The sequence below is a fragment of the Magnolia sinica genome, chromosome 8 (genome assembly GCF_029962835.1).
Source record: "Magnolia sinica isolate HGM2019 chromosome 8, MsV1, whole genome shotgun sequence".
NCBI lineage: Eukaryota > Viridiplantae > Streptophyta > Magnoliopsida > Magnoliales > Magnoliaceae > Magnolia > Magnolia sinica.
The window spans coordinates 20,508,568-20,533,904 of record NC_080580.1 but is presented as its reverse complement, the minus strand read 5'-3'; the positions used below and the strand labels follow the sequence as shown (position 1 = coordinate 20,533,904).

The 25,337-nt window shown below is 40.9% G+C and overlaps 1 protein-coding gene across 1 annotated transcript; it reads left to right on the top strand.

Moving 5' to 3' along the window:
• Window positions 1-833: 833 nt before the first annotated feature.
• On the top strand, window positions 834-25,119 carry LOC131253044 (probable pectate lyase 4). Its single transcript, XM_058253867.1, has 5 exons — window positions 834-1,017; window positions 21,734-22,085; window positions 22,429-22,639; window positions 22,767-22,835; window positions 24,824-25,119. The coding sequence occupies exons 2-5, from the start codon at window positions 21,883-21,885 to the stop codon at window positions 25,058-25,060; spliced, it is 720 nt and encodes a 239-aa protein (XP_058109850.1). The 5' UTR covers window positions 834-1,017; window positions 21,734-21,882; the 3' UTR covers window positions 25,061-25,119.
• Window positions 25,120-25,337: the final 218 nt, after the last annotated feature.

Below are 25,337 nucleotides of genomic sequence, written 5' to 3'. Positions count from 1 at the left end.
ATCCCCACTGTTTCTTGAGGTACGGCTCACATGAATTACGGATCCACCTGTTTTCTAGAATCCTAACCTATTACGATCTTTCCAGACATTTTACAACGTGGTCCAAAACACTTGACCAGATTTATCAAGGTAGGGCCCATACGGTAAGAGTAACACCTAATCTCCTCCCAAGTTCGTTTTACCCCACTGCGACTCGTAATCCAGCGCGTGTCTCCGATCGCTGAGCCTACATACTCAGTATTTCGATGATCGGAACCGTTCGTTTTACGGAATCTATTAAAAAATTTCTAGTATAATAAAATTAATCTTAACAGTAGATTTTTATTATCACAGATTGTAGATGAAAAGAAGATTTTCAATGGCCTGTATTCATCTCTTAAGATCAAAGGTCAAGATCATTAATGAACTATCATTGTGTGAAAAAATAGCTAATATGTCATATTAAAGAGAATACGAACGGTTCAAATTCATCGGAACATTTCAGCACATGGGCCCCAGTGGGATGCGACAGACGCTGATCGTATATCGCGATAGAGCCAAAACGAACTCATGCAAGAAAACCACCGACAGATATAGCAGAGAGATCGTGTGTTTCCGGTCTCTGCATTGACGTTAGTACACCGCACTGTTAGTTCACACGGATCGATACCAAGACCTTAGTGTTGAAACGAGGTATCTTTCTCTAAGTCTGCCACCTGAGCTATGGATCAGGGTGTCATTGACGGGTATTTGTTACGTCTGTTTCTCTTCAAATCCTTCCCATAAACCCCATAACAGCACTAAACGTCTCTTCTCTACCGTCCATTACAGCGTCCCCTACTACTTATATTCCTCCTCCCCTCGGTCCCAACTCCTCCTACACTCCCTCAACGACAGCAGCTACCACAACGATGGCCCGATTGCCTTAAGCCCACGTCGACAACAGCTTGCGGGCCCTCGCCGGGCAGGCTGAGGGCTTCGGCCGCTCCGCCATCGGAGGCCTTCATGGATCCATCTACCACGTCACCTCTTTAGCTGGTATTTTTCGTCGCTTTTGTCAATCTTGTTGGAAGTTTGATTCGTTGTGGTTGAAACTGTTGCTGTCTGATAAGGATCGGATGGTGATTGGAATTCGCATGTGGCGATGGTTAACGGAGAATTTCTTTTGGGGGAAAGATCGTTTCTTTTGTGGGGACACGGATTGCGTGGTGTGACACACACCACCGACCTTGGTGGTGTGTTGACTTGGCAAGTTCTATGGGCCCAACACGATGTATGTGTTATATCTAAACCGTCCATCCATTTTGCGAGATCATTTTTACGGCATGAGCTAAAAAAAGAGGACCAAACCATGGAAAGCAGTGGGGATTGAGCTCCTACCATTGAAAACTTCTTGTGGGCCACAGAAGTTTTGGATGAAGATGATATTTGTGTTTTCCCTTCATCCAGGTCTGTGTGACCTTATGAACAGGTTGGATGGTATATAAACATCATGGTGGGCCCTAGGAATGTTTTAGCGGTGGGCGTCATTGTCCCTGCTGCTTTCTGTGGTGTGGTCCGTTCGAGCTTTGGATTTGCCTCATTTTTCGGCTAATGCCCAAAATGATCTTGCAAAATGGATGGATGGTGTGGATATAACACACACATCATGGTGAGGTGCATAGAACTTTGCCACGTCAACACACCACCAATGTCAGTGGTGTGCCACACCACGAATTAGCATCCCTTTTGTGGTCCCACAATGTATGGTTTTTGTTTCAAAAATTGTACTGATTGGACGATCTTAACACCTGGAAAAAGTGGGGCATTTCTTTTACTTTGGCTGTTTTTTGGTCTTTAAGGCGGATTTTGGTGGATGCTGATTAGATGATTAGGATGTTATTGTCATTGTGATTTTTGAGCTATAGACACTTGATAGTAGGCCCCACAGTCCCATGTTCTGCATTTATGGTTTTCTTGGATGTTGGACATGGATTCTGCATCCTTCACTATCACATGAATCGAAATTTGTTGAAGTTTCTGCATGGATTTCTGCATTTATGTTGTGTTCGTGCATGGATTTGCAAATGTTGTCTGCGTTTTGGTTAATGCATGAATTATTAGTTTGCGTTACAGAAAGCGGTTCGAAGGCACAGATACTCGGCTGCCACCAGATGCCAGATGCTCATGTGCATGCATTCCATGTACTAGGTACATTTGCTTGAGATGACAATGTATCAGGAAAACTCACTGAGTTATGGATGATAGATCTTTCATATTGGGAATGCAGCAAATGTCGTTCAGTGGGCCTCATATGGAGCTGAACTGTGGGATCTGTGCTGAGTCTCCTATGAAATAAGTTTGTTGATTTCCAGATTATTATTTCGTTTGATCTTGAAAAAAAAGAGCCGGGCATCTGTTTGGGCCCAACTCGATCCGATCCGAAGTTCCAATGGCTTGACCCGAGCTCGATTCAATCCAGGACCGAGTCCGGGTCACCTGACTTGAACCGATCCGAAATGTACATGACTTGATCCGATCCGAGTCCGATTGGGTCAAGAAAACTGAGTCGGATCGGATTGGGCACTGTTCGGATCGGTCCAAATTTAAATTTTTTCTTAGTGATCATTGTTGTGGGACCAATCGTTTCAACGGATTGGATGATGTATATAGATGACATGTTGGCTATTTGCAGTCAATGGAGGGTAGCTTTACCGTCCATTGAGATGGATTAAAGAAATCCTCAAATCTGATCTACCTCAAAAGGCAAGTAACATCTACGGAAGATGAGTAGTATAATCATTGCTGATCCAATAGCAATTGTAACCAAACCCGAAATGCTATGTAACATCGCGGAAGATGACGGGATTGAGTCGAAGACGTTAAAGTAAGAAGGTGAAGTTGCAGGCAACATGGTTGGTGGGTGCATATGAGGGAGGGAAAGAACCATTTGTGAGAAACACAGAAACTTCAAGCTTCTGTGACTTTTCGCAATGCCCAGGTGCTCCACTGGTGAAATAAAACTTCCCTAATGAAGTAATATTAAAAACCGAATTGCCATCATCCATGTGCAAAATGGGATCTGAGATGTTGCAAGCACTGAAAGCTTGCTCTGTCACTTGAAGTACAGAATCTTGGCTTGGTGGATAAAGAAACACAGCAAAAATAAAAAATAAAAAATAAAAAAAATAAAAAAAAAGAAAAAAGAAAAAAAAAAAAAGAAAAAAGAAAAATGATGAGATTAATCAAGTTATGTAAAGGATCTTTTGGATTTTCAGTTTTGGAAGAAAAAAAGAGGCATAAACAGCAATATGAAGCACTGATACAATTAGAAAATAAAGGCATCAATAGAGGAGAGAAATGGGCATTCCTTTTTATACTTGTAGGAAAAGAAGCACTATAAAACCATATATATCAAGATCGGAAATGGGTCTTTTGTATCTTTGTTTTCTTTTGCATTATGGAAAGGTTGAGAGAGAAACTTACTGAGAGAGTCTCCGATTTGAGGAAGTGGGTATTCCCCAAGCATCCAAATCTCCTACCTTGTATTGAATGCAGAAATGATATGTAACCAAACCCGGTCCGGATCGGATCGGCTCGGATTGGTATGGATCCGAACTTGACCTAAAAATCTTTCGGATCTAGAATGCCCTACTCGATCCGCACCAATCCAGGCCGTCGGATCGGTTCAGATCGGGTCGGATCTAGTCGGATCGGGTCAGGATTGCCTAGCTCTAGGTAAAATTATGCAGTAGTAGCTTAGAGATTGAAGCTCTTAGCCGGTTCGCTCTCCTTGATTTCCCATTTTAATAATATTTTTGTTGTTATTTGGTACTCAAAAAAATAAAAATAATCTTGCACTCTTTGATGCTTGCTTATATGCTCTGCTTCAGGAGCTGTCTGTTTTGTGCTCCAGGACTAGAATTTTAAGACACTGGTGGGGGTAAGATTAAGTCTAGAAGTGGGTTATACGATTGGATAGGCAATGATTAGTTCCGAGAGCTCAGTAATCAGTGCTTTTTTTTTTTTCTTCCTTGTGTTTGGGTGCATGGAGCAATGGGAAAGGGTCTTGCTATAAACTCCCCTTTCCTCACCAATAGGTAGTAATTTTATAAGTTTAAAAATATTTCAACCATAAATTCTGTTTCCTCTTCGATCGGAACACAAACTCATCATTCTGCAGTGTCATAATCTCTCATTATGACATTATCATAATCATCAAAGCATCATCCCCACTAATTGGGGTCGGCTACATGAATCTTGTTCAGCCATTCCACTCTATCAACCATATCCTCAGTTAAACCATAGGACATTAAGTCTTTTCTTACTATCTTCAGGCTTTGGCCACATCTTTCTGGGTCTTCCCCTTAATTTTTAGAGCCTTTAACTTGAACCAACTCACACCTAACTGGTCTGTTTCTTGGTCTATGTTCCATATGGCCAAACCATCTAAGCCTACTTTCCCTTATCTTATTAGCTATCAGTGATACTCCTAAGTTCCTACGAATCCTCATGTCAGCCATGCTTATCCTATTAACATGTCTTCAACTGCCCAAGATTCTATCCCATACAACATGGCTAGTCTTATAGCAATTCTAAAAGAAAAAAATCTTTCCTTCAGTTTAAATAGAATTTCTAATATATTTGATACTCTTGACACTTCCCATACAATATGTCGAAACAAACACTTCCCTGCTACTGCATCTGAATATGTTGCTTCTTTCTGTCATGCTTCATGCAAATATGGGCCCGACAACCATACAAATCGAATCAACCTTTCAACATTCCAGTTTGTCGTTTGGATGGGCCCCATCAATGATGCCCCATTGCCTGAAAAGTCTCCTTGGTTAGAGATTTTGAATGATCAGATTGGGTTTGCATATTGACTATTTAGCCAATAGTTCTATTAAAAAATGAAAGATCAACCAATCAATTAGCAATGAGTTTCTAATGGGAGGGACTTTTGGGGGATGATCTATCCAAAATGGGGGCCTACCAGTAAGGTATTCGAAAATGCTAAAGGCTGTTACAAAACAATGTTGGGGGCCTTGTACAAAACCTTAGGATGTAGCCTCCCAAAACAAACCAGAATTATGGGGTAAGAAAGCAATGAAATAAATCAAAGCATAACCACACGACAAAAGAGATTTTTACGTGGAAAACCTTCAAAGAGGTAAAAACCACAGGGCCTCGTCCAGATCAACAATCCACTATGAAGTAAAACATTACAACCTTCTCCACTCACGTAGGAGTGGATAAACAATAAGCAAAATGAAAAAAATGGAGAAATCTCACTGATTACGAGGACGTGGAAGCGCTGAGATATAGTAGATCACCTCTACGAGCATAGCCTCCCTTCCACAAGCTTCCTCTCTCTCTTTCTCTCTCTCTCCCTCTCTCTCTCTCTCACCTTTGATAGCCCTAAACCCTTTAGCAAACCCTTGCAAAGCTTTAGGAAACCCTCTTGCATTACCACTTGCATGCCCTAGAAAATCCTAGGGACCTCCTATTTATACTTTTGGAAACTCTCTTTCACACCCTTGCGAAAACCGCCTCAAAATTCCGCATCTCGCACAAAATCGGATTCAAATCTGCGTAACCAGGACTGGTCAAGTAGGCTGTAGGACTGGTTAAGCACTGTTCACTCAACTAGTCAAGCCGGCTCTCGATTGGTCGAGCGCTGTTCACTCGACCGGTCAAGCAGTGCTCTCGACTAGTCGAGTAGTGCGGTGATTCCACTGTTTGTGGTATCTGAACCGCACCTCATATCCTTTGACTTGAAGAGGAAAACCTTATCAAATTTTCTCCTTTCCAACTCAGGAGGAATTCACCTTCTTTAAGCCACTCAGGTTTCTACAAACCTCAAACTTGCCCTTGAGCAAAGCCTTGGTCATCATGTTTGACCCATTATCGTCCATGTGGACCTTCTCAAGCTGTAACACCTTCTGTTCCAAAGTATCCCTGATCCAGTGATACCGAATCTCTATGTGCTTCGACTTGGAGTGCTGACTTGGATTCTTGCTCAAGTGTATAGCACTTTGACTATCGCAATAGACCACGTGCTGCTCCTGCTTCAGGCTAAGTTCCTGTAGGAACCTCTTCATCCAAAGCATCTCTTTACATGCCTCTGTGACCGCAATGTACTCGGCCTCTGTCGTCGACAATGCTACGACCTTCTGTAGCTTGCTCTGCCAAGAGACCACTCCCCCTGCAAACGTGAACATGAACCCCGATGTAGACTTCATGGAGTCTATGTCATCTGTTATATCTGCATCTGTGTAGTCCTCTAACACAGATTTATTGTCACCATAGCATAGGCTCAACCTGGATGAGCCTCTTAGATATCGCAGTGTCCACTTCACCACTGCCCAATGTTCTTTACCAGGATTGACAAGATACCGGTTGACAACACTAACCGTATATGCTATGTCTGGGCGTGTACACACCATAGCATATATCAAACTTTCTACAGCTAACGCGTAGGGTATCTTTTGCATCTCTTCCACCTTTGCCTTCATCTTGGGACACTGCCTGTTGCTCAATTTGAAGTGACCATCTAGTGGAATACTGACCGACTTCGCTGCATTCATATTGAACCACTCTAGGACTTTCTCATTATACCGTTCTTGTGACAGCCAAAGCTTCCTGCTGCTTCTGTCACGTATTATCTTCGTTCCTAGGATCTGTTTAGCCGGGCCTAAGTCTTTCATCGCAAACGACTTACCCAACTCTCGTTTCAGCCTATCGATCTTCTTGATGTCTTTTCCCATGATGAACATGTCATTAACGCATAACAGCAGAACTAAGAAATTACCATTTGAGAACTTGCACGTGAACACATAGTGGTCCGACTCCATTCTGTCATACCCATGCTTCAACATAAACGAGTCAAACTTCTTATACCATTGCCATGGAGCTTATTTCAGCCCATACAAGCTATTCCTCAGCCTGCACACATGCTCTTTGCCCTTGACTTCGAACCCCTCTGGTTGGTGTATGTAGTTCTCTTCTTCCAGGTCATTATAGAGAAAGGCAGTTTTAACATCTAACTGCTCTATCTCTAGATCCATGCTAGTCGCCAACCCAAGTAACACCCGTATGGATGTCATCTTTACCACTGGTGAGAATATCTCCTCGAAATCTATGCCTTTCCTCTGACCAAACCTTTTCAACCCAGTCTGGCCTTGAACCTTGTCTGTGAATTCTTCTGCTCAACCTTCTTTCTGAACACCCACTTGTTGCTCAGAGCTTTCTTGCCCTTAGGCAGTTTCACCATATCATAGGTGTGGTTCTTATGCAAGGATTCCATCTCCTCTTGCATAGCTTTCAACCACTCCCCCTTATGCTTGTCGGCTAGGGCCTTACAATAATCTTCTGGCTCTCCCCAATTAGTCAGCATAATGTACTCATGTAACGAGTACCTCTACGATGACTATCTGTCCCTAGATGACCTCCTCACCTGTGGCTCAATAGGTGGATTAAGTGGGGGCTGCTCCCCTAGTCTATCTTTTAAAGGAACTCCCTCATCCTCTACACCTTACTGTACTCCCCCGTTATCAGGTATCACGAGAGAAATAATCGGATCCATGTCCTCTAGCTCACCTGAACTAGGCCGGTTCTTCTTTGGCTTACCAATGTCTTCTATACACTGATCTTCAAATAAAACCACATCTCTGCTCCTGACGAGCTTCTTCTCGGTCGGATCCCACAATCTGTAATCGAACTTTTCATCACCGTACCCCAAGAACACACACTGCCTGATCTTCATATCGAGCTTGGACCTCTTGTCCTTTGGTACGTGAAAAGATGCCTTACATCCAAACACCCTGAGATGACTGTACGATGGATCCTGTCCAGTCCACACTTTCTCAGGTACTTCTCCATTCAACGGGGCTGATGGAGACCTATTTATCAGATACACTGCTATGTGCATTGCTTCTCCCCATAACGTCTTGGGCAACTTCGCATGGGATAACATGTATTTGATTCTCTCTATAATAGTGCGATTTATTCGCTCAGCCACACCATTATGCTGGGGGGTCTTGGGAACCGTCTGTTCATGCCGTATACCCAGGGACTTACAATACTCATGAAAGTCGCCAATGTATTCACCACCATTGTCAGTGCGGATGCACTTCAATGATCTGCCTATCTCTCTCTTGACCATAGCATGAAACAATTTAAACACACAAAAGACCTCATCCTTGGATTTCAAAGCATAAACCCAAACCCTCCTAGATGCATCATCTATAAAAGTGGTAAAATATAATGCCCCACCTAAGGTTTTTGTTCTCATATGACCACAAACATCAGAATAAACCAAATTTAATACATACACTTTATTAACATGAGAAGTAGTTTTAACGAATGAAACTCTATGCTGTTTCCCTAATAAACAATCAAGATAGGTTTTGAGAGGTATATTTGTCATGTCTGGAAGGAGCCACTTTCTCGTTAGTAGTTGAAGCCATTTTTCACTCATGTGGCCTAGATGCCTGTGCCACATGTCAATAGCCGAATCTTTCCCTGCATTCAACCCACCCTTGCACACACTGACACTTGCCTTGTAAAGGGTGAAACACCTCTTTCCTCTGGTTACAATCAACGAACCCTTGATGAGCTTCCAGCAGCCACCAGTAAACCGGCTTTCATAGTTATCATCATTCAACCTTCCCGTTGACATCAAGTTGAGGTGAAGGTTTGGAATATGCCTCACATCCCTGAGAGCCAATGTGTAGCCCACATCGGTCTTCATACAAATATCACCGACTCCTATGATCTTCAATACGCCAGAATTTTCCATCTTCACGGTCCCATAGTCACCTCACTTGTAGCTTGTGAAGAAGTCCCTGCGTGGAGTCGCATGAAAAGAAACTCCTGAGTTAATCACCCAGTCGATGTCCTGACTCGTAGCCATTAGACAAACATCATGATCTATTGAAAGAATAACTACAACGTCGCCATCTGAAGCGATCGCAGTGGAATCTGATTCATTTTCCTTCTCATTTCCTTTTCCTTTCTTGTCGTTCTTATTTTTACGACATTCATGCTTATAGTGGAACTTCTTGCCACAATTCCAGCATTCAACATCCTTCATGGTACTCGACTTGTCTCTTGATTTATCTCGGGCCTTCCCGCCCTTCCTGTTCTTTCCTCTCCCTCGTTCCTGTGTCACAAGGGCTTCTTGCTGAGTAGACCCTTGAGACTTCCTCCTTGTCTCCTCATTGAAGAGACAGCTAGTAACCTGTTCCATGAAATCTTTCCGTCTAGCGCGGAGTTACTTAGAGACACCACCAATGTCTCCCAACTATCAGGTAATGAACTAAGCAATAGCAAAGCCTGCAATTCATCATCCAAGACCATCTTCATAGCAGAGAGTTGGTTCACTATATTACTAACCTCATTCATGTGCTCGGCTACAAAATGCCATCTTTGAACTTGAGATTCACAAGTCGTCTTATTAGGAAGATTTTATTACCGGCTGTCTTCCTCTCATACAACCCTTCTAGTTTCAGCCATAGGCTAACGGCTGAGGTTTTCGTAGACGTATGATGAAATACGGAATCATCCAACCATTGTCTAATAAACCCCACCGCCTTCCGGTCCAACTTCTTCCAATCATCATCAGACATATTCTTGAATTTTATTGATATGCCTAAAATTGGAGAATACAGGTCCTTACAATAAAGCAAGTCTTCCATCTTAGTCTTCCATATGATTCAGTTAGAACCATTGAGGCTGTTCATCCTTGATGAGCCACCTTTTATAATTCAAAAGAATCGATCCCACTTCATTCAATGAACTTAGCTTTGATACCACTTTGTTGGGAGCCTTGCACAAAACCTTAGGATCTAGCCTTCCAAAATAAACCAGAATTATGGGGTAATAAAGCAATGAAATAACTCAAAGCATAAACCACATGACATAAGAGATTTTTACATGGAAAACCCTCAAAGAAGTAAAAACCACGGGACCTCGTCCAGATCAATAATCCACTATAAAGTAGAATGTTACAACCTTCTTCACTCACGCAGGAGTGGATAAACAATAAGAAAAACAAAGAAAATGGAGAGATCTCACCGATTACGAGGACGTAGAAGTGCTGAGATATGGTAGATCACCTCTATGAGCATAGCCTCCTTTCCATAAGCTTTCTCTCTCTCTTTCTCACACCTTTGATAGCCCTAAACCCTTTAGCAAACCCTTACAAAGCTTTAGAAAACCCTCTTGCATTACCTCTTGTATGCTCTAGAAAACCCTAGGGATCTCCTATTTATATTTTAGAAAATTCTCTTTCACACCCTTACGAAAATCGCCTTAAAATTTCGCATCCCGCACAAAATCGGACTCAAATCTGCGTAACCAGGATTGGTTGAGCAGGTTGCAGGACTGGTCAAGCACTGTTCACTCGACTGGTCGAGCCGGCCCTCGACTAGTTGAGCACTGTTCACTGAGCTCACTGGACATTAAGTCAAGTAACCCTCGACTGGTCGAGCACTGTTCACTCGACTGGTCGAGCAGTGCTCTCGACTGGTCAAGTAGTGCAGTGATTCCACTATTTATGGCATTCGAACTGCACCTCATCTCCTCTGACCTGAGGAGGAAAACCCCATCAAACAGTACCGGCAGGAACCATTACACGTTAACGAGCCATTTTGGGTTATGGAAAAAATACTCCCCGAATAGCCATTAGGGACCTATCAGGACTTACGGAATAGATAGCATAATAGTAGCTGGCGAAGTAAAAATTGCAGTTTTGCTTGGCTAAGAATTTCCATGGGATATTATTGATGTCTTGTTACGTAGGTTCTCCCGATCATGCATGCATGTGGATTGTGGACACGGGCATACATAAACTCAGATAAGAGAACATGGAATTGGTGGAGACCTCTGTAAAGAATTTTCCTTTTTAAAAGATTAATCCTGCAAGTTATACTAAAAAAAATAGGAAAAAGAAAAAAAAAAAGAAAAAAACGAAAGAAAAAAAAACGGACTATACCGTGTCTCTCAGTGAGGGTCCTCTCTTTGAAGTGCGGTGACAACGGGGGTTTTCCTCGATCAATTCCATACCTTTACTCGATCAATCTCAAGGCTAAAAAAAAAAAGTCTCACACAACGAGTGTGATGTGAGCAGCAACATTTTGACCGACAATCAATCCCATGCCTTTTTTTTTTTTTTGGAAAAGGAAGAATTCATTTCACCAAAAAGATTTACAAAACTGGCTCACATCAACCAGGATTCGAGCTCCCACAGACAAAAAGGCGAGGGAAGCCTATCGTAAGGCAAAGAAGATAAAAGAAAATAAAAAGGAGGGAGCGCAGGGGAGTAGATCTTACATCCCCCTCCTCACCGAGCCTAGGGCCAATCTGTCAAGGAAGAGTAGGCCTCTAACCATTGGAGGGAGGTTGGAATGATCTAAAAACAAACTCGACCTTTAACATTTTCTCCCCAATTTAGCCAAGGCATCCGCTGGCCTGTTACCTTCTCTAAGAGTATGAACAAATTTTACATTTCTAGCTTTGGAGAGGTTGTGTATTCTGTCTATTCATCCTTTCCATTTCCAGCCGGGAACAGCATGACCCAAGAGGAAGTTCACGACGAGGAGCGAATTAGATTCGACAAGAATATTGGGGTACCCCAGATGAAGGTAGTGCTGAAGCCAATCATGAATCGCCCAAAGCTCCGCCCAAGTATTGGAGGCAACGCCATAGCTTGTGTGGAACCCAAAGAGGAACTCACTCCTCTTGCCTCTGCAGACTCCCCCCCCCACACCTGGATTACCTTAGCAGAACCATTAATGTTTAATTTGACCCAGCCTGGCGGGGGCTTCCTCCAAATCACCACCTAGGATGAACATCGAGGCTGGGTAGGCACTGGAATGCCCATAGCCTCAAGCGCCTTACTCATTGAATCAGACTGGGAGGGAGGAATTCCCCATCTGTTAACGATGAGATGAACCCAACTATAGATGTGAGAGATGATCACTCCCTGCTTCATAGTCACCCCTTCATATCTCACCAAATTTCTGCTCTTCCAAAGTTTTGGTCTTTCAAATTTCTGCTCTTCCAAATCACCACCTGGGATGAACATCGAGGCTGGGTAGGCACTGGAATGCCCATAGCCTCAAGCACCCTGCTCGTTGAATCGGACCGGGAGGGAGGAACTCCCCATCTGTTAACGATGAGATGAACCCAACTATAGATGCGAGAGATGATCACTCCCTGCTTCATAGTCACCCCTTCATATCACTTCATGCCTTTAAGTAGTCAATATATTGCACATAGTTAAGCTCATTAACAACAACTTCTTATTGATTTCCATTGTTGTTGCAAATGTAGGCTATTGTGGCCTTTTTACTTAGTAAAAATAACTTAAAAGGGAATAGGAGAAAACTAATTTTTGTTGTAGTACTTCTTCATATATGAAAATGAAATCCATATACATATTTATAGTATATAAAAAAAAAAAAAAAAAAAAACTAAGGGACATGACTCTTCAACAAAGAGACATGAACCTTTTCAACTAAGGGACATGTGACTCTTCAACAAAGAGGCATGAACCTTTTTAACTAAGGAACATATGACTCTTCAACAAAGAGACATGCACCTTTTCTCAAAAGTGCATTAATTCAACATTCCATCTTAATGCACTTTCTGAATTACTCCCAACATCTCTCGAAGATGACAAAAACTTTCTTTAGGGAGTGCCTTAGTGAATATGTCAGCCATTTGTTCTTTCGTCTTGCAATACGTCAACTTGATCTCGCCACTCTCGATAACTTCACGGATGAAGTGATGCTTGATAGCAATATGCTTCGTCTTGTTATGATATACTGGATTTTTTGCAATTGAAATGGTTGACATGTTGTCGCAATATATAGTAGCTCCTTCATTTTTCTTTTCACCAATATCTTCAAGAATTCTTTGTGACCATATTGCTTGAGAAACTGTAAGAGATGTCACCACATACTCTGCTTCTGCTGTAGATTGAGCAATAGTACTTTGTTTCTTTGATGCCCAAGAAATTATCCCGAATCCAAGAGAGAAAGTGTATGCCAATGTGTTTTTCATATCATCTATGGATCCTGCCCAATCACTATCTGTATATCCTACCAATTTTGAGTTTGGAATAGGAGTATACAAGATTCCATAATCTAATGATCCTTGGATGTATCGTAACACCCTTTTTGCAATTCCTAAGTGAGTTTGCTTTGGACAATTCATGAATCTCGAGAGTAAACTTGCAGCAAACATAATATCAAGCCTAGTAGTACTGAGATACAAGAGGCTTCCAATGATACTTCTGTACAATGATTCATCCACCTTTTTTGAACCATCGTCTTTTATCAGCTTCTCATTTACTACAAGAGGAGTAGTAACTGGGTTGCATCCTTCCATGTTGAATTTTGTAAGAATAGATTTAGCATACCTTTTTTGAGAAATGAAGATTCCATTTTCATCTTGAGAAACTTATATTCCCAAAAAATAATGCATCATGACAGGATCATTCATCTCATATGTCTTTATTATATCGAGTTTGAACTGATGGAGCATACTATGATCATTTCCCATGAGTATCAAATCATCAACATACAATGATATGATGAGAATAGATGTACCTTCAGTCTGGACATATAAGGTAGGCTCACACTTGCTCCTATGAAACTGAATCTTGGCAACATAACCATCGATTTGGCTATACCAAGCACGGGGTGCTTGCTTTAGTCCATACAATGCTTTCTTCAACCGATAGACTTTGTCTTCTTTGCCCTCCACCACAAATCCTTGTGGTTGATCAACATAAATTTCTTGATCGAGGACACCATTCAAGATGGTTGATTTGACATCGAGCTGAAAGATGGACCACTTCCTTTAAGCTGCAAGTGCAATGAGGGTTCGTATAGTCTCCAATCGAGCAACCGGTGCAAAGGTTTCATTATAATCGATGCTTGGTTGTTGTGTAAAACCTTCTACAACGACCCTTGCCTTATATTTTTGGATTGAGCCATCTGAATTGAGTTTAGACTTGTTGAATTGAGTTTAGACTTGTAAACCCATTTTACTCTAACAACATCTTTGTCGCTTGGACGATCAACTAACTCCCAAACAGAGTTCTTCTCGATCATGCAAATTTCCTCTTCTATAGCTTTCACCCAATTGTCTTCTCGAGCTGCAACTTCAAAGCTTTCCGGTTCTACAACCGAAAAATTGCAACACTCATAGATGTCTCTTAGACTCTTCATTTTTCTCGGGGGTGATTCGGATGAAATACTTGAACTTGTTGATGGAGAACTTAATGATGCAGATGGAGTGGCTTCTGGTGAAGAGAATGGAGTTGTGAGTCCATAATCTTCTTCATCATTTTCTGCTTCTGTTTCTTCTTCCACATCTTGAGTGCTTTTCGGCTCATCTTCTTGTATAAGAACGGCTTGTTCTTGTATATTTTTCTTTTTCTAATCCCATCCCGTACTTTCACTAAACAAAACATCTCGACTAATCATTAGCTTCCCCATCTCAAGGTTATATACTTGATAACCTTTTGATAAAGTACTATAACCAATGAAAATGCAAATTTCAGATTTTTCATTAAGTTTTTGACACTTTTGAGATGGAATATGAATATAACAAATGAAACTGAAAATTTTGAGATGTTTTACAGGAGGCTTGTGACCTGACCATGCTTCAATCAGTGTTTTTCCATCCACAGCTTTTGTAGGACTCTGATTAAGCAAGTAAACGGCTGTAGACACAACTTTAGCTGAAAAGTATTTGGGATGCTTTTCTCCTTCAACATAGAACGAGCCATTTCGACAATTGTTCTATTCTTTCGTTCTGCAATGCCGTTTTGCTGATGTGTATAAGCAACAGTCAGTTACGTCTCGATTCCTTATTCTTCACAATATGTCTAAAATTCCTAAGAGACATACTCACTGCCACGATCACTTCTTAGCATCTTGATTTTGAGACCACTTTATCTCTCAACTTGTGATTTGAATCCCTTGAAGATCGAAAGAGCTTTTGACTTTTTCTTTATGAAGTACACCCACATCATTCTTGTATAATCATCAACAAAGATAATAAAACACAAGCTTCAACTAAGTGATAGAGTTTGCATTTTTCCACAAATATCAGTGTGGATCAACTCCAAGGACGCCTTTGCTCTCCACGTGCTTCTTGAGAAAGGTACACGATGATGTTTTCTCAATGCACAACCCGAGCAAATGTCATTTTTAAATTTGATAGATGGTAAACCATCTACCAGATTCTTCTAATCCATCAACTTCAATCCATGAAAGCTCAAATGCCCCAGTCTTTTATGCCAAAGCCAAGATTCATCAAGTGTCTTGACTTTTCGTGCACAATCGATCGAATATTGCAACTAAATAGGAAAATTGCAAGTTTTCTCCATATTCACCTTAGCAATCACTTGATTTGTGCCATTCTTGTCATAGATAATGCAAGAATCATTTTCAAAGAATATAGAGTGCCCATTTTGAACAAGTTGCCCAACACTTAGCAATTTTTGATCCATGTCAGGAACAAGTAAAACATCTTTTATATACTTGACCCCTTTCTTAGTTTTAATGGCAATTGTTGTTGCCCAGCACGCCAATAATGCAGTGAAACGAGATCCAATCTCCAGTCTCACCAACAAACGATAAACAAGAAGAAATATAAGCTAGAAACAGATCAAAGCAATCTAAACAAACCACAAGACAAGATATATATGGAAAAACCCCAAACTAGGGTAAAAAAACCACGGATGCAAACTTTCACTATGAAAAATAAAAAAGGTTACAAGGCAAAATACTAACCTTTCCGTTGGAAGAACATAGAAAACCCTTTTTTCATACCTTAGAATTATTTCTCAATATTCACCTTCACTCTAAAATAGCCCTAGGGACCCTAATTTATAGTTTTGGCAACTTCCCTTTCGCACCCTTGCGAAAGGCAACTCAATTTTCTGCAGTCCACATCAAATCCGGAAACGAATCTGGGTAACCACGACCAGTCGAGCGGACTGTACGATCGGTTGAGCATGGCCCACGACCGGTCGAGCACCTCGGGCCCAAAAACTGATGCTCGCTGGACATTGAGTCGAGCCAGTCCACGACTAATTACAACCGGTCGAGCGGACCCCACGATCGGTCGAGCAGGGACCACGACCGGTCGTGCATCCCCCACATGTAGCTCCACATCTCAACAATCTCCCACTTTGAGACACATCGCAATAAACCTTTGTCTTTTTCATCTGAAATATACCACCTCCCCATCTTTAAGCCTAAAGACTAATCAAAGATGAACAGAGCTTCAACTTCTCTCGTGTGACCGCCTTGGTCAGCATATCCGCAGGATTCTCACTTGTATGAATCTTCTCCAGAGCAATCGATCCATCTTCCAGTGATGAATGTATGAAGTGATATCTGATGGCAATGTGCTTAGTCCTTAAATGAAAGGCTGAATTCTTAGCCAAGTGTATTGCACTCTTACTGTCACTGTACAGCTTGTAATCTGCTTGCTTCTTACCCAACTCTTCCATGAAACCTTGCGTCCAAACCATCTCCTTGCATGCTTCTGTAACCGCAACATATTCTACTTCTATCGTATTGATAGATACTATCTTCTGTAACTGAAAGACCCAATTGACTGTAGCACTACCCAGAGTAAAGACATAACCTATAGTGCTTCTTCTGCTGTCGATATTTCCTGCCAAATCTAAATCCACGTAGCCTTGTAACTTGATTTCTGATCCACCATAGCACAACCGTACATCTTTAGTACCTACCAAGTATCTAAGGATCCACTTCACAGCTTCCCAATATTCCTTCCCAGGGTTGTTCATGAACCTGCTAACAACTCCCACTGCTTGAGCAATATCTAGTCTCGTGCTCACTATAGAATACATGAGACTCCTAATAGCTGATGCGTATGGGACTTTAGCCATGTAGTCTCGTTCCTCCTGCATCTTTACACCTTGCTCCTTGGATAACTTGAAGTGGTTGGCTAATGGAGTACTAACCGGCTTAGCACCTCCCATATTGAATCGATCAAGTACCTTGAAGCTTACCCTGTTCTACTTGCCATACAAGCAGTCCTCACAGAATTCCAAGTCAATAGACTTCAGCCTTGGTAGCTTTCCTTTTAACAATAACACCTTCATCCCCTTTTCACTCATATGTCTCAACCTTTGATGTCATAACTATCCATTTACTTTAGTTGATGCGATTGCGAGTGAACTATATGATCCTGAAGTCACATATAAAGTATCTTCCTTCTTGCCTCGAGATATTACCAAGGCACCTTTTGTGATCTTTTAGGAATCACTAGTGAATGTTGTCACATAACTGGTATCGGCTAACTGCCCTACCGAGATCAAGTTCCATTTCAAACTCGGTGAATGTCTGACATCCTTTAATTTCAAAGCCGTTGCATGTTTCTGATTTATATTAATGTCTCCCTTTCCAACAATACTGCACGACTCATCATCATCCAGGTAGAATCTCCCGAAGTCACCTGATACATAATTACGTAGAACTTCCTTACACAAAGTGGCATGAAACGAAGCACCCAAGTCTATAACCCAAGACTCATTCATTGCATCAAGAGACAAGATCAACGCCTCTGTGTCACTCTCCTCAAATAGATTTATTAAATCCTTCCTGCCTTGAGAGCTTCCTTCTTGTTTCTTGAGCGCCCTGTAATCACGTTTCATGTGCCCCTTCTTTCCACAATGCCAACACCCATCTTTGTCTTTCGATCCCTTGGATTTCTTCCTCGACTTAGAACGTCCGTGTTTATTGTCTCATTTGTTCAGTGATCTTCCTCTTCCTTCAACGTTTAGAGCATTCCCTGAATCCCCTGAAACTCCTGATGCCTTTCTTCTAGATTCTTCGCTGAGAATTAGACTAACCACATCATCAAATTTCAGCTTTGTTGACCCTAAAGAATTGCTCGCAGCAATCACCAAACCATCCTAACTGTCTGAAAAATTGGACAAGATTAATAACGCCCTGATCTCATTCTCAAAAATAATGCCAACGGATTCCAATTGACTCGTGACTGTATTAAAATCATTTAGATGTTCAGCCACGCTCCCACCATCTGACATCTTCATGTTGAATAGCTGTTTCTTAAGATGAGCCTTATTGGATGTTGAGGGTTTTTCATACATGGTGGCTATGGCTTCTATTAATTCTTTTGTAGTTTTCACCTTGGATATATTGAAGGTGACGACGCTCTTAGACAAAGAGAGTCGGATCATTCTTAAAGCCTTCCGATCCAATAAAAACCATTCATCATCTGTCTTCTTTTCTAGTTTTTTCTTTTTTCCTCTTAAAGGAATATAGAGGTCCTTCTGATACAGATAATCCTCCATTTGCATCTTTCAGAAGGCAAAGTTTGAACTATTAAACTTCTCAATTCTAGTCTTCTCTTCTTCCATCATCGCTCCTAATAGAACTAAACCAATAGCTCTGATACCAGTTGTTGCGCAGCACGCCAACAACTCAGTGAACCCAGATCCAATCTTCGGTCTCACTCACAAGCGATAAACAAGAAGAAATATAAGCTAGAAATAGATCAAAGCAATCCAAACAAACCACAAGAGAAGATATACGTGGAAAAACCCTAAACTAGGATAAAAAACCACAGATACAAATTTTCACTATGAAGAATAACAAATGTTACAAGGCAAAATACTAATCTCTTCCTTGGAAAAACAGAGAAAGCCCTTTTCCCACACCTTAGAATTATTTTTTAATATTCACTTTCACTTTAGAATAGCCCTAGGGACCCCAATTTATAGTTTTGACAACTTCCCTTTCGCACCCTTGTGAAAGGCGACTCAATTTTCTGCAGTCCGCATCAAATTCAGAAACGAATCTGCGTAACCTCGACTGGTTGAGCGGACTGCAAGACTAGTCGAGCATGGCCCACGACCGCTCGAGCACCTCCGACCCAAAAACTGATGCTCGTTGAACTTTGAGTCGAGCCGGTCCACGACTGATCACGACCGGTCAAGCGGACCCCATGACCGGTTGAGCAGGGACCATGACCGGTCATATGTTGTCCCCCAGATCTGGCTCCACATCTCAACAATTGTCCCCTTTCCACAATAACACCATTTCCCATGCGGACTTGAGATCTGATGGATGAGTCGATATTTGTGAATATCCGATTGTCACCTGTCATATGATTGCTGCATCCACTGTCCAAGTACCATATGTCTTCAGTTTGAGTGAGTGAGTATTAACATGCAAAAAACATGTTTTCTTCAACTTTTTCTTCAAAGAAGTTTGCAGCATGCTGATTGTCCTTGAAACAACAATCCTTCTTTACGTGTCCAAACTTTTTATAGTTAAAACACTGAGGTTTGTCTTGATTCCAACACTCACTTTCAATATGGCTAGACTTTTTGTAAACATTGCAGGTAAGATTTGAATTTTTATCTTTGTTTCGATTTTGCCATTTCCTTTACATCGATTTGCCACCTTTCTTGTAATTGCCTTGATTTTTTCTGGGACCAACTTGTGTCTTCTCAGAAGAACTTTGTGAACCAATTGAAAGTTTGTTTAAAATGCACTTTTAACTGATTTTTCTTCACGCCTGAACAATCTTTGTTCATGTGATTCTAAAGAGCCCATTAACTCAACCAATGATAAAGTTGAAAGGTCCTTAGATTTCTCTATTGCAGCAACAGTAGCATCATATTTTGCAGAGAGGCTTATTAAAAGCTTCTGAACCACCTTTTCATCAGAAATAGAATCTTCATAGATCCTAATCTGATTCACTACTTCAATCACTTGTGAAAGATAATCTTTCATCTTTTCTGAGTTTTTCATTTTCAGATTTTCATACTCCTTCTGTAGAGTTTGTAACTTGATGGCAATCACTTTAGACGTACCTTTGAACTCCTGTTGTAAAGTGTCCCAAGCTGGCTTTGAAGTTTGAGATGGAATGATTCTAGAGAAGATAGAATCAGAGACACTTTGTTAGATGAAGAAGAGGGCCTCGCATCTTTCTTCTTATTCTCCTTCAGTTGTTCTTGTTGTATGGCTGAGAGAGATGTGAGATCGGTTGTAGTTGGATAACCGGTTTCAACAATCTGCCATAGCCCTTGAGATTGAACAAGGTCTTCACTTTGATGCTCCAATGATCAAAGTTCTCCCCTCCAAAAATGGGAATTGCGGGATGAATTATTGCACCATTCGTTGCTATTGATTCTACTTTTGTAGAAGTTTCTAACACCCAGTCAAGACCCGGAACTAAGCTCTGATACCACTTTGTAAGCTATTGTAGCCTTTTTACTTGGTAAAAATAATTTAGAAGGGAATAGGAGAAAACTAATTTTTATTGTAGTACTTCTTTATATATGAAAATGAAATCCATACACATATTTATAGTATAAAAAAAACTAAGGGACATGACTCTTCAACAAAGAGACATGAACCTTTTCAACTAAGGGACATGTGACTCTTCAACAAAGAGACGTGAACCTTTTCACAAAAGTGCATTAATTCAACAGCAAATGTATTGTGATATTTTGGTCTGTAATCTGCAACTTAGCTACCAGTGTCAGTCGGCCGAGTCTTGGATGCTCTATTTTTTTCCTTTTCTCTCTAAATTGTTTTGTGGAAATGGCAAGGAAGTGGTTCCCATGTAAGATAGTGTTTCTAAACTACAACTTCATCACCATAAATATGCATTTGCCTTTTCAACTTGGGCTGTGCTATTATTTAGGTTTTTTCACCATTTCTTTAATGGTGGCGAGTCATTGACTAATCCATACATGTAACCAATTGAAAACCATCCAAATCGTGGGCCACATTGTGTATGTAGCATTTATTAAATATATCGCATTTGGATGATCATATCCATGTTATAATAGCCTGTTCAATTTGGACTGTTTGCCCTTTTAACTGTCCGTTTAATGGCCATCAATTGTTGGTTAGGACTGCAATGTGATGTGGTATTTGGATGAGTGGCAGTTGACACACATGTACACTGACATGTACCATGGATGAATCACCACCATCTAATAGGGCTGTCAATGGGTACCCAGATCATAGGCACTCGAGATACCCGACCTGATTTAAACAGGTCTGATCCTAACACTGGAACCATTTTTTACGTAGTTGGGTACCAGTCAAGTACCGATTTAATCTTTCATGTTAATATTATATATAGCATAGCATAGTAATTTATCTTTCTCGATCATTGGTTTTGTATTTTTGCTTTTTCATCTTGCTTGATGTTCAAAAAACTCTCTCTCTCTCTCTCTCTCTCTCTCTCTCTCTCTTATAGGTACCTGAAAGATACCCAAACTTATTTTTTGGTTTGGGCCTGGTATCTTGAATATGGTACCAGAGCTGAACCTGACCGACCCCATTAGGCGGGTCCTGCTATGGGTACAACAGCAATAAACTCAAACTCGAGCTGTTGAAAGCCCTGCCGGCTAAGCAATGGTGCAAAACACACATTGTAGTATTCCTTTGAACAATCCTCCTTTTAGAAGTCTGTGTTTGGTGGTTACTAGTTTGTCTTTATTGAACTTCATTCACGAAACTCATGCGCCCCCTAAAAAGTGCCTTTTTCTCACTACCCATTTTGTGCATTTCGTTAGCTCTGGTAAGTTTTTAAACCCAGACTTTTGTTGCATTTGTTTCTAGCAACATCGTGCCATCCACCCGTATCGATTCCAGCAACAAGGTGATATCTACCGTATTAGCTTTTGGCTATCTTGCTTAGGTTAATTTGTTATTTTCTGTTTATGTAGATGATGGAAATGGATCACTTCGTGCTGGGTGTCGTATACAAGAACCACTTTGGATAGTTTTCGAAGTTTCTGGCACCATTCATCTCAATTCTTACTTAAATGTATCATCTTATAAGACAATCGATGGCCGTGGCCAGAGGATAAAACTGATGGGCAACGGTTTACGGCTGAAGGAATGTGAACATGTCATTGTATGCAACCTGGAATTTGAAGGTGGTAGAGGACATGATGTTGATGGCATTCAAATAAGGACCAAGTCAAGGCACATATGGATAGACCGTTGCAGCCTGTGTGGTTACGATGATGGACTGATTGATATTACACGAGAAAGCACAGACATTACTGTTTCAAGGTGAGTAATATGCAATAGCTTGTTAGCTAATTGTGCTGTCCTCAGCCATCAAGGCTTTCATTTTGAGCAGACATGACTCAGTGGGAGTACCATGTAAGCTCAGGAGCCGAAACCACTACAACTTGTTCTGCTGTGGGTGGAACTGTTGTGTTGCGCAGTATCTCACTCGGAACATATAAATGTTTCTGGGGTGCAACTCGGTTTGTTCTGTGTCTCTACATGCTTTTTTTTTTTTTTTTCTGAGTTGTCACTTCTTTTCTCCAAGTTAACTTTGTTTGAACGAGTTTTATTACCTTGGAGCGAACATTCAATGCTAATCAGATTCAATGATTTATACCAACAGATGTCACTTTGCACAGCATGATAAAACGATGCTTATTGGAGCAGATCCTACACACACTGGAGACAGATGGATGAGGGTGACGATTCATCATTGTTTTTTTGACGGGACTATGCAGCGGCATCCTCGTGTTAGATTTGCAAAAGTTCATTTATACAACAATTACACAAGGAATTGGGGTATATATGCTGTGTGTGCCAGTGTAGAATCTCAGGTTCCAATACATTTAAAAACCATTTGATCATGAAAGTATAAAGCACTCATTTTTTTTTTTTTCTTCTTTTTCTAACTTTCAGGTTTGAATTTATTTTTCTTTTGGCATTTTTTTTTTTTTTTTCCAGATTCTTTCTCAGTGTAAAATATATGAAGCTGGGAAGAAGAAGGAGGTATTTAGATATAAGACAGAGAAGGTAACTCAGTTGATGCTTTTCCCATATTTGCACATTAACTTCTATATGCTCGTTATTGTAGGACATAAGATGGAATTCATGCACATTTAAAATATATAGTGAAAGGGCTTCTATTTGCTTGGTTTCTATCTATTAATGATGTATAGTTTTAAGTATAATATGGCAGGCAGAAAGTGGAGATAAAATTGTAATTTGTTATAGAAGTCGTTTAAGAAACAAATAGAAAGCAAGCAATTAACTCCTATATATGGACCAAATAGTAGATTCTTCATATAGTGGTGTGCAGATCATATCATAGAATAGGCGGTTGGTCACTAATTGATTTTGTCTGTTGTTTTTGAAGAGAGCCTGTAGTTTGCCTTTGTGCTTAATCATATTTTAATTAAAAAAAGTAAAAAAGTTTTAACTACTTGAGGAGTTTTGCATGGGACTTCCCTTTTTTAACTCTATGGAATTTGGAACTAGTTTCTCGCCTAACATGGTTAATCAAAAAGACCAATGCAAGCTCCAACACCAGGGTTCCAAAAAGTCCAATTAGGCACTGAGTTATCGGTCAGTGGGATTATTCTTCTTCCATCTCAGCTGTTGTGACGGTTCACCTTAACCTTGCCAAACATCACTAACTGTTTGATATAGGCTGTTGCTCAGATACAGGCATCTATCTCCATTGTGCGTAACTATTGTTTGTCTATATATATATTCGGCTGGGTAATCTTCTAAAGTTTCTTCGAATATGTCCTAGTCACTTGGGCATGGGGTGGACCTAATAGGGAAAAGAGCAGTCATTTGAATCATGAGTCTCTGAAAGCTAGTTACTTGTTAAACTGTTGAGTGGTCCAATAAGGAAGAGTGGCTGCTTTTGTGTAAAAATGATGGTAGAAGGAGAGAGCTTTCTAGTATTTCTGGGTTGAGGGACGGTTGTCTTGAATGTAAAACTCATTACTTACGCCAGGAGGCAGATTCTACATTCTTGTCTGATATTGATAGATACCTGATGCAATTTTCATCGGATGTTGGAGATTTGTGAATGGATGGTTTGCTGGTCGGGGCATAGAGTTTGTGAGAGAACTATACCTGTGATATTTGTTTGAACAGAATTATAGTCCCGAGCATCAGATCAGAATTCCATATATATGAGGCCCATGATTTGGTTATCCGGACTGTTGATCTGTCAATCCACCGTGTATGGGTTGCCCTCAAAATCTCCCAGATTTTAGGTCAACCTCCGGTCTACAAATAGGGGATTAAGAAAAGAAGACGGCAGTTATCCACACGCAATGGAAAATAGGCCAACGATCAAGAGTCTGGGAGATTATGCCCAACATGGAATTCCATCCTCCTTCAATGTGGGGCCATCATATCAATGGTCTGGATCACTGAACTGCGTTTCTAACATGTTCAGAATCCTGCAACTCACCGTACCATACATTTGGTGAGGTACAGGGCCCCTTATGTGCCTCTCTAATGATTCTTGCCAGAATAGTCTGTATGTTGATGGATGGCTTGGTTCATATTCATATGCAAAGTGTTCATGTTTATGTTCTGTGTGATTGGAATTCCATACATGTGGGACCCGTTGTTCCATAATCTAGACTGTTGATCTGATTGGCTGCCACATGCATAGAATTGATTAACTTTGCATGTCCTCCATTATAGTTGCATTCCGAGTGAGTTGGGCCTGATAATTCCAGTTCTTATCCAGCCTAGGGATGAGGAGATCATTAGTAGAATCTCCAGTTTCTTAGTGAGTTGGGCCTGATCTGGCGTCGTTGGTGTTGTATTCTTTTGCTCGTTTTGTGAGCCTCCCTGATAATTTTATTTTATTTTTTATTTTATTTTTATTTTTTAAAATTTTTTTGTCATCTTTCAAAAAAGAAAAAAGAAAAATCCAGTTCCTATATTTGGTTGCATGTCAGTGCTTTTTCACTTTACTCGTAGCTGTTTGTATGGTGAGACTGAAGTGGTGGGGTATTGTGATGCTGGTGCAGGCAGCTGATTGTGAAGAGGCTGCATCTGGGTGGGTAAGGTCTGAAGGTGATCTGTTCCTAAACGGTTCTCAACCTTGTTTAGTCACCGGGCCTGGCGTGGATTCTGTGTTTAAGGCAAGCGAATGCTGCTCGACATTGACTATGGAAGCTCCGTCGGTGGGTCTGAAAGAGGTTCTCCAAATTTGTACAGGATGGCAGGCGATACCGAGGCCACCGGAGATTGCTTCAACAGCGTAAGAGGCTCCTGTCATTTGGGTATATACGCTTGAGTCTGATCTACTGCCTATTCTAGTGGCTAAATTACCCCTTCCTTGAAGCTTAAGGAGCATGGTGGTTGAAGGAGAATCTTGAAGATCCAACAAGTGGGTGAGCATGTAGGATAGATTGCATGATCTTATTGTCATAGATCTTTTGTTGCTTCATATGGAGAGTATAGGACTCACCACATCAATGGTGAAGGTCCACCACCACTCCTTGGATAAAGTCTTTAGCCATCACTTGCATGCATGTGATC